Here is a 10,907-nt window from a genome sequence, read left to right as displayed (position 1 = left end):
AATTCTGTTATGGAACCTTTTTTTTAGTGATTACCCCACCAAAGAAAATCCCTCCAAAAAATATAGAGATTCTCACTTTCTCTCGTGGCGCACAATAGTTCGGAGTGCATGATTGCTATTTCTATAGTGATAATCCTATGGATGAGACACCCATACCGTCAGTATTAACGATTTGGCTAACCGTTAACCAATCAATTCACATAAGTTGGTGGGAAAAGTTAGTGATTTCAGTTTTCAGTTCTCTACTTTGCATTTAGATGCCAAGCCTTCGAGTCAATCGCTTTGTCTTCAACGACTTATTTCTCATCCACGGTTTAGGAAAATGAGTTCTTTGGTGGATCGACCTAGACTATCTATAGGTTGCTGAGCAGTTCGTGTGGGTGCAAAGCGTGATCGCGGGCCTAGTGCGGATGCAAGATTTCAAGTACTCCAACTTGGATTGAATAAAGTTTGCTCGCAAGTGTCTTTTTGGAATTTTTGCATATTGTAGATTGTTGGTAGTCTTTGTTTTCTGTATTTCTTAATATCAATATGTACTATTTGCCCAAAAAATCAATAGGTTTAAGATTCAACTACAAAAGTTAAATGGAATAATGATATTGAAAACGCTTTTAAAATAAGTTACAACCCTTTTAGCCTCTCTCTTAAGTCTATCTATCCTCTTCTGAGGAATGAGGAGATAGAGGAATGGTTAGTCTCTGTCTCTCCATCTCTCCTATGTGACGGGGTTTGATTCCTCATAGCCCTCTTTTCTTTGATAGGTTGGGGCCCTACCTCGTAGTTTATATATATATATATATATTCTCAGCCAAAGAAAGTGTATGTTATTTTTTGATACATATATTCTCCCCTCACCCTTTCCTTCCCTTCTCAGTCTTTTTAATTTTCAATGCATCACTTGAGATTTTGCACTATATATTTATATGTACTGTTACCTTTGACTTTATTTTTTTACTACTACTTTCATTTCATATTTTTTGCAACTTTGGGGTATTATTTAAGAGGTATAAAATATTCCACATTTGCAAAAAAAAAAAAAAAAAAAAATGAAACGGAGGTAGTACTATATAATTTATTAACATGATTAGGGGGTGTTAAATACTACCATCATTTCAAGCAAATTTGGCGTCCGATTGTCAGTTTGCTTGAAATGATGGTGGTTGCGATAAATTTGGATGGCGGTATTTAGCATTTCACTTCTAATATTGTTAGATTTGTTACAATGTCTAGCTACTTTAATATATACTTCCTCTGATATTGTTAGATTTGTTACAATGCCTAGCTACTTTAATATACACTTCCTCTATTCTTTTAATATTCCACCACTTTCTTTTAAGGATATTTCAAAAATATTGCACGGTTTTGGTTTTCTGACAAAAATCATTGTTGTTCACACTATAAATGCCCAACATGCCCTTAACTTTTCACATTTAGGCCCTGTTCACTTCACCTTATAAAAATAATTTCAGTACGGTAAAAATAAGTTCAGTTCAGTAAAAATAATTTCAGTTGAGTTAAATTAATTTCAGTATAGTAAAAATAATTTCAATTCAGTAAAAAATCAATAATTTTAAAGAACAAATATAAGGTCCCATTCACTTCGCCTTATTTTTGTTGAACTAAAATTATTTTTATTGAACTGAAATTAATTTTGTTGAACTTAATTTATTTTTACTGAACTGGAATTAATTTTACTGAACCAAAATTATTTTTACTGATTTTCTATTCTATTTTTTCTTTGAAGTTACTGATTTTTACTTAACTAAATTATTTTTACTGAATTAAAATTATTTTTGCTGAACTAAACTTATTTTTAATGAATTGAAATCACTTTTACTGATTATTTTTTGGAAATTTTGATAATTACCACCTTCTGTTATGTCCATTTTAACAATTACCACCTTCTATTTTTTTTTTTTTTTAAATTACCACCTTCTACTTTCAAAAACATCAAAAGTTACTACCTTCTTACCCCCTACTACCACATGACGTCATTTTGGGCCCATTCTTTCCCTTCCCTCCCTATTTCCCTCGCATTTCTCATTCCTATTTGGATTCTCATCTCCCCTTTCATTTTTTTCCCCCAAACCACCAATAATTGTTCGTCAATTTTGATTTGGAGGAGTGAATTGAAGTGTTTTTGATTGTTTGGGGGGAAAAAAGTGAAGGGGGATGAAAATCGAGTTAGGAATGAGAAATGTGAGGGAAATAGGGAGGAAAGGAAAAGAATAAGCCCAAAATGACGTCATGTGGTAATTGGGAGGCAAGAATGTGGTAACTTTTGATGTTTTTGAAAATAGAAGGTGATAATTTTCAAAAAAAAAAAAAAAAAAAAAATAGAAGGTGGTAATTGCTAAAATGGACTAAACAGAAGGTGGTAATTGTCAAAATTTCCTTATTTTTTTTTAAGGTGAAGTGAACAGGACCTAATATAAGTTGAATGTAAAATTTTTACTGATTTGCTGGCTACTATCATGGACAGGATTACTGTAACTACTATCAGATAATTGAATGGAAGTATTAATATTTAGTCTCGTTTAACTTGTGCTTACTAGTCTGCTAATTTGTATGCTCTTTTGTTACTTGAATTTCTAAGTAAATCGTTTGGTAATGCATATTGTTATTATGTAAGATATGCAGCTTTAATCTATTAGTGTGTGATCAACTTTGTTTCTGTTGCTTGTAAGCCATGTTTCTGACATGTATGAATGTCTATCTTGTGATAAAAATGAAAGTTAATTACTGTATTGTTCTCTAGATTTTGGTTATCAACATCACTAATTAATTTGGTCATTGCTTTATAATTATTTACTTTTATTATATGCTTGATTAAGAATTAAGTTTAGCCCTTTGCATGAAAAGCTTGGTCCTAATTGGAAGCCTGATTACCTATTACGGAAACAAAGAACGTGAATTCACTCTATTTTGGCCATGCTCAATGTACTCACTTATTCGTTTCTCAAACTTGACCAACTAAACTTGAGCTACTCCCTCCGTTTTTAAATACTTGATTCATTTCTATTTTGTGCACTATTCATTTATCCTATTTTTACTAATATTTGTGATTTATACATAAGAAAAAATAGTATTGTGGGTACTTGTCGGAATCATGTCATTGAATAGATTATTAATTTTCAATTGTTAGAATTTATACTTATTGATAATTAAAGATATTAGTGATCAAAGATTAGCATCGGCATGCGTGTCCAATAGAAATGGAACAAGTATTTAAAAATGGAGGGAGTATTATACAAGTTAGTAATGTGTTCTATAGCTTATGAAAGAGTATTTTCTGTTAACTCTATCGTGATTAATTCTATCAGGTTCTCAGTCTCGCTCTCAGTCTAATGATATACCTTTTGTCAAATCTTATAATATTGACAATAGATTTATTGCATCTCATGCAAGAGTTTTCGAGTTGATTTGGGAGGCAATGCTCATCTTTGTTCACTTTCATTTTACCTTTCACTTAAGTAGAATTTACTACTTCCCCGTCAAAAAAAAAAAAAAAAAAAAAAAAAAAGGTAGAATTTACTACTTCCTCCTTAGAGGCTAATTTCATACGAATGCAATCAACTTCCGCGAGTATGTTCTAAACAGGCCATGGCCTATAAACAGATTGAACATAGACAATGAGACAAGCCATTAAAACTCTGAAAAAACCTGGTCTACTTCTAATATTACTATGTTGACTGAGACAAAATTCTTTTCATTATGTTTACAGAATTCTAAAGTGAATTTTCTTTTTCCTGGTGACGGTAATCAGAAACTCAATAAGACGGATCCTTTAGGCCTATGATATGATCAATATAGTGGCATTTAAGTCATCTATAATTCGTCTTTCACACCGTCAGCTTCTTCCTTGGGTGAAGAATCATCCTCCTTTGTTTCGACTTCAGGCTCCTCTGTGTCATCTTCTTCCTCTACGGCTACATCAGGGCTAATGTTGAGGCTGGACTTCACAGAATCATAGACACGAGAAGCAAAATCCTTCGGGTCGTCCAGCAAGAAGCCACTCTCGAAGAGAGCTGTCTGATACATAAGCCGTGCTGTTTGCTTGACGCTGTCATCCTATATAAAAAGTTGGTAGAAATATAAATTGATAGCCAATAAGAACAAAAATTCAACGAACATTGGTCAAAACTATTTAGCTTTCTGATGCATCTTATCCACGGAAATAAGGGGAGATTGCAACAGACATAAATGTAGTGATGAACAAACCATTTTCAATCAAGATATGTTTTGTTAATTTGGATGAGGAACTCAGACTAGCGACATAAACCAAGATCATCAAAAAAGGACATGGCATAGGCAGTCACTAGAGTGATAAGGATACATTATTTCACAGCCACTGTTCCACTAACACACCCCCACACACACACCAAAAAAAATGAAGGAAAATAGGGGGTGATAAAAACCCATATCAGATATGGTTGCGTTTAAAAACAACCGAGGGGCATTTTTGAGGAGGTTTTTGAGGAGGTGAAATAAGGGGCATTTTTGAGGAATAGTGGAAATACAGAGGGAGATTTTGGGGAAGGTTGAGGTGATATTGGATTGTTTGAGTCAAATAGATTTGGATTTATACTTGCTATGAGTTTATACCTTACAAGTTACATATGCACAATTATGCCCATGGCCCGTGCCATGATATTAAACATGTCAAAGAAAACGAGTTTTACAGGATCTTACCTCTGGATTTGTCGCCACTCTCTCTCGGAGCTCCTTGACAATAGGGTGTCTAGGGTTGATCTCAAGAACCCTTTTACCACGCATATATGCTTGCTTATTAGCATCACTGAGTGTTTGCGATTGCATGATTCTCTCCATGTTTGCACTCCACCCAAATTTCGAAGTCACAACAACACAAGGAGTGTCTGCTAAACGGTTGCTTATCTTGACATCATCCACCTTCTCACTAGCAAGAGTCCCTTTCCACCACTTAGTCAGCTCCTTGTAAGACTCCTTGATCTCCTTGTCTTTAGAGTCCTTGCCCAGTTTCAAACCCTCCTTGGAAACATTTTGGAATTTCTTGTCTTCATAGTCCATAAGGTATTGCATCAAATACTCATCCACAGGATCAGTGAAGAAGATGACCTGAAGCACAAAGATGTTCATTAACAAAATAGTTTAGAGTAAAACCAGAAGCTGAAAAGGAAATCCATATCAAAGCAAAGGTTAACAAGTTTCGTTGGTTACCTCATAGCCTTTCTTTGAAAGCCTTTCAAGGAATGGGGATTTCTCCAACTGCTCCTTGTTGGTACCTGTTATGTAGAAGATATCCTTCTGCCCAGATTTCATTCTTGAGATGTACTGATCAAGGGAAGTCAATTTTCCATCGGACTTTGTACTGTTCAAGAAGAGAGCCAAGTTAGCAAAATTGTTCCATAGAGGAGAGACATGACAACCATATGTTCTAAAGGCAGTAAAGCCTTAATTTCAATAACTTACGTCTCAAATCTTAGAAGCTTGGCCAGACGGTTTCTGTTTGTGGCATCCTCTATAATTCCAAGTTTGACTGACTTGCCAAATTCATTCCAGAACTTTGTATACTGACCCTTCTTCTCATCATCATCAGACTTCTCAACATCTGGAATAAAGATTAAACCAATGATATTTTAGGAAGGCAGCAGCAAAGAAATTAAAAGTGGAAGTAATTAGAGTTAATAATTTATTTCATTCCAATAGAAGTAGCTCAGGTTATTTGTGGGGTTAATATACAATGCTGGAGTAGCCTTTTGATCAACCCATTGTCCCATTCAAAATAGCCTTCGACATATGTTAATCAGCAGAATTATAGAATAACTGACAATCTACTCCATGCATAGAGAAGTGTTCTGAATTTTAAAAACAACTTACCCTTCTTATCCTTGCCATCATTTTCATCAGGATCCTCTTCTGCAATCTTGCGAATCATGTCAAGGGCCTTCCTTATCAACTTCTTCTTGATTGTTTTTAGACTACTGTGCTGTTGAAGCATTTCTCGTGACACATTGAGTGGGAGTGTGTCTGAATCAACAAGTCCCTGGAAATAAAGACAGCATCATCAGAATCATGTTAAAAACAATTAAGCTATTACAAAACCAGTTGCAGAACTTTCATTACCTGCAAGAAGCTGAGATACTTGGGCAAAAGCTCATCAAATTCATCGGAGATGAAAACTCGCCTAACATATAATTTGACACTGGCTTTGTTGTTGTTGTAGTAGCTCTCATACAAATCTTGAGGAGCTTTTGGAGGAACAAAGAGAACAGCCTTGAACTCAACATCACCTTCAGCATTAAAGTGACTCCACGCCAAAGGCTTTTCATCACCAAAATCCTATACGACACATATTTGGACACCATTTAATAATGGATACCTTACAGAATACAAACCCCAAGCTAAAATTATGCTTACCTTAGCCAAAGAATGGTAGAATTTTGTGTACTCCTCATCAGTAACCTCCTTTGGATTACGTAGCCATATGGCCTTCACATCATTCAAAAGTTCCCATTCATTAGTTGTTTCTTTGATTGTTTTTGTCTTTGGTTTCTTCTCAGTTTCCTCGTCTTCTTTATCTTCTTCAGATTCTTCCTCGGAACTGCTTTCAGCTGTTTTTCAGCAGACACAAAACCTTAAAACATTAATCTTCTTCAAACTCAGAAATAGACCACATTAAATCATCACAAAGTGATTTAAGAAAATGCATACTGGTTTCCTCTTCATCACTCGTGTCATCGTCATCTGCTGGAACCTCTTTTTCAACTTCCTTGGTTGCCCAAAGATAAATGGGGAAATTAATGAATTCAGAATATCTTTTCACCAAATCCTGTAGATCAAACAGCCATAAACCAAAATTAACCAACAATTTAATCAAATAGATCTGCAATAGACAGTTCCCAGATTACAAATGCATGAGCTCGAAAAAAAAAAAAGCCAAACGAGCAGCAAACACAGAAATAGTTCAAATTGAGAAAATAGTTTGATGAAACAGCAGGAGTAAAAAGAACCTCCAGAAAGAGAAACAATCACAATATTGAGATGTCTAGATCATTCAGTTATGCCTCAAAGAAAAAGGAGGAAGAAATATGAAACAGATAAAGTCTGAAATGGAAAAATGCATAGTGATAATTATGGAAAGAGAATGCATCAACACTAACAACAAAGTCTAAAAATCTACTTGCATAAAACAGAATTCAGAAGAAATGCTAATTAAATGTGTGACAAAGATGAGTACAACTATAGCATGCAATTCTCATACTAGAAAACATTTCCTTCAAAGTAGATATAGAAATAAAATACTACTACGTAGTGTGGAAGGAACAAAAATAGTGTACAACGAAGCAATAGTTTCAGTTTGCCATACTCAACTTGGGTAACTCCAATTAGATGAATGAAAGTAACTATCATATTTGTTAAGTATAAAACGAAAACAAAAAATAGTACACAAACCTTCAATTTGGCTTCTTCCAAGTATTCTCCAGCTTCTTCTCGAAGATGCAATCTAATCTCGGTACCACGACCTAGAGGTTCATTCCATGTGTCCTCAGAAATAGCAAATTGCCCATCAGCCTTTGATTCCCAAACATGTCTGGATAACAAAGATTCGTCAGGTATGAGCAAGAGTAAAAGCAACAGATATTCAAATATGTGGGGACTTAAATGCAAGCCAAGAAGGCTGAACTCACTGTTTGTCATCGTTGTTTTTGCTGATAACTTCAACATAGTCAGCAACAAGATAAACAGAGTAAAACCCAACTCCGAACTGCCCAATCAAGTTAAGGTCTCCACTTGTCTGCATCTTCTCCACAAAGGCTGTATCAAATAGTAGGCAGTGGAATCAGTCTTTTTCATTCACATAGCATAAACATTTGTCCAAATTGTAAAGCACACATTCGAATATGACGGTACATTTATTCCACATATTGAAAATACAAAAGAAGATTGATGTATACCTGAAGTGCCAGATTTTGCAATGGTCCCGAGGTTCTTAATAAGGTCTTCTTTTGTCATTCCTATACCTCTGTCCCGAATCGACAGAATCCTCTTCTCTTTATCCAATTTAATCTGTGATTGTTGCATAACAGGTCAATCACCAAAACCATTGTATACACAATAAAATAAAATAAAATAAAATAAAATAAAAAAAAGAGACAACAAATAAACAACAAAAACTCACCAAAATTTCTAGCTTTGCATTGTCACCTTCACCTAGGACCTCTTTATCAGTGAGTGACAAGAACCTAATTTTATCCAATGCCTGAAATTGCACCACAATTACACATTAAGTGAAAAGGACAAGATATCGAAAAACTCGAAGTCATAGCTTTTGAATACAGAAAATAATGACAGTGATCACACCACTTACATCTGAAGCATTGGAGATAAGTTCTCTCAAGAATATGTCCTTGTTACTGTAAAGAGAGTTGATAATGATATCCATAAGCCGAGAAACCTCAGCCTGAAACTCAAACTTCTCCGCCGTGTTGCGAAGCGTCTTTTTCGACATCGATTCCGACTCCCTACAATCCATAAACCCCTCACAATCATCAACAAACAGTTCAAAAATCCAATCAAAAAAAAAACAAAATCAAATCAAAAATGAAGTAAACCTTTTAACAACATCCGAATCAGTTGATAATCCATGAGGAACTGCTCCAAGGTTATCCTCAATCTTGGGTGGATTCGCTAATTCATCCGAATCCTCTTCGGCATTCGCGTGTATATTCCTACCTAAATAAACCAGATCCACCATTTCTCAAATTCAAATTCATACATAATATGTGCAACATTCTATTAAATGTATCAAACTATACAGAAATTCAAATTCATACTGAAAATTTGCTGCAATAATCAATATATTCATCGGATCAAAGCAATCATATATTCATATATTCAAAATCACACTTAAATATACAACAATGCAACATTAATCTAGCTATAATACGAATCAAAGTATTCAAATTCATACAAAAAAATGCGCAACATTAACCAGCTATTACGCAGATCAAAATACAAATAAACTCAAATTCATACTAAAATTTTGCAACATTTATCAAGTTATCAAGCGAATCTCATACATTTATTCAAAACTATATCGAAATGTGCAACATTAATCAATCAGATAAACGGATCAAAGTAAATAAATCAAAATTGATACCAAATCTTATTACATTGATCAAATAAAATGATGATTAAATCAAAATCTGAGAAAAATACCTTGATCTGGGAGAAGAAAAAGGAGGCATAAGAGAAAAAGGAGGGACGTAAGAGTCCATTTCTTCATCGTTAATGGCTACCAAATGGAAGTTGTTCTAGTAGCTTCCACACTCACACAGTTGAATAGTTGATAGTTTCTCTCACTTCTGTGATTTCTAAATCTTATGTTTTGTTGTGGGGAATGTGATGTGATTATATAAACTGGGGATAAAAGGAGGAGGTAGGGAGGTCACGTGACCTATGAGGTGCCACCGTATCATGCGGTTTCATTGGTTAGAAGGTGACAGCGTGGAGGATCTGACGGTTCATCTTTGTGATGGAGGACGTGGCGATGTGTTATTGGCTAGTGATACTAACTTAGACGTGGAGAATTAATTGGGTTTGTGACGTGAGTCAAGTCAGCTGTATGGAAGACTTACGAATTTTCCGATTAATTTACAAATTTTGGACACATGAATATTTTAGGAAAAATTTATCAATTACAATTTACAACAATTTAAATTTTGTATATTATAAATTATAGGCCATGTTTGGTAAATGGCTTTTTGGTGCCTTTTTTGTTAGCTTTTGGCTTTTGGCTTTTTTATGAGGTCAAACAGCCATAAAATGTGTTTGGTAATTGGCTTTTTAGCCAGTGAAAAAGCTGCTTTGAGTAGCTTTTTTGTTGGCTTTTGGCTTGTTGACCCACAAATTATCTAATAAACAGCCAACTACCAACAATTAATTTACCAAACACTTTTATAAACAGCCAGTTTTAACAGCCAATTTCAAAAGTCATTATTAACAGCCAAACATATCAGCTGGTCAAACAAGCCAAGTGAACCAGCCAACAGCCACTTGCCAAACAAGACCATAGTCATGTGAAAAACAATTACCGTACAAATTTAATAAAAAATTAAAAAATTAAAAATTAAAAAAAAAACTTTAAATTGCAACCATAAAGTACTACTACGTAATAAATTGTAAATCATTACCCAATTCTATTTTCATCAATATGCGTGTAAAAAAAGTTTCGTCAAGATTTTAGGAGTAATTTTAGTTTTAAACTATCCCAATTGTGCTTGGAATTGGCAAAAAAATTAACATATGCACCTCGTTTTTATGGCAAAAAATATAGTTGCACACAAATCAATATATTTTTTTAGAAAAAATTGATAATTACCACCATCTATAGTAGGCAAAATTGGAATTATCACATCAAGTTTTTTTTTAAAAAAAATTACCACCTAGTTTTTTCCAAAACTTTTTAAACTCTCACCTGTTTGACGAATGTCATCATCATGGGCTCAATTCGCGTTTTCCCTCTCTCCTCCCTCGAATTCCCCTGTTTCCTTGCCTTCCTTCTCCCTTTTTCGAATTCTTCTTTGAAATTCGATTTCAATTACTCAAATTAGGTTTACATTTCTACAATCTTTCCTATTTCGAATTGAATTGAATAGTGTAATTAGGGTTTGGGGGTAATCAATTTGGGGGTTTTGCTAAAATTGAAAATTTAGGATTTATAAAATGAAAATTGGACAATTAAACAAGTAATTGGGACAAAAACACAATTAAATCATGCAATTTGGGCAAGGGAAACAGGGTAATTCGAGGGAGGAGAGAATGAAAGAAAGGGAAAAAGAGGGAAAACGCGAAATTAGACCCCATGATGACATCATTGGTCAAACATGTGGGAGTTTAAAAAGTTTTGGAAAAAAATTAGGTGG

The 10,907-nt window shown here is 34.3% G+C and overlaps 1 protein-coding gene across 1 annotated transcript; it reads right to left on the bottom strand.

Annotated features, from left to right (window-relative positions):
* Positions 1–3,514: 3,514 nt before the first annotated feature.
* Positions 3,515–9,366, bottom strand: LOC145638877 (endoplasmin homolog). Its single transcript, XM_081689933.1, has 15 exons — positions 9,202–9,366; positions 8,595–8,715; positions 8,351–8,504; positions 8,162–8,242; positions 7,938–8,049; positions 7,671–7,797; positions 7,435–7,573; positions 6,694–6,811; positions 6,400–6,593; positions 6,106–6,321; positions 5,860–6,025; positions 5,452–5,590; positions 5,200–5,350; positions 4,693–5,097; positions 3,515–4,071 (listed from the first exon to the last, which is right to left on the bottom strand). Exons 1-15 carry the CDS (start codon positions 9,266–9,268, stop codon positions 3,829–3,831), a joined length of 2,433 nt encoding a protein of 810 aa, XP_081546059.1. The 5' UTR covers positions 9,269–9,366; the 3' UTR covers positions 3,515–3,828.
* Positions 9,367–10,907: the final 1,541 nt, after the last annotated feature.

This window comes from Chenopodium album, chromosome 7 (genome assembly GCF_948465745.1).
Source record: "Chenopodium album chromosome 7, dcCheAlbu1.1, whole genome shotgun sequence".
NCBI classification, from domain to species: Eukaryota; Viridiplantae; Streptophyta; class Magnoliopsida; order Caryophyllales; family Amaranthaceae; genus Chenopodium; species Chenopodium album.
This window is presented reverse-complemented; position numbering and strand designations above follow the sequence as displayed.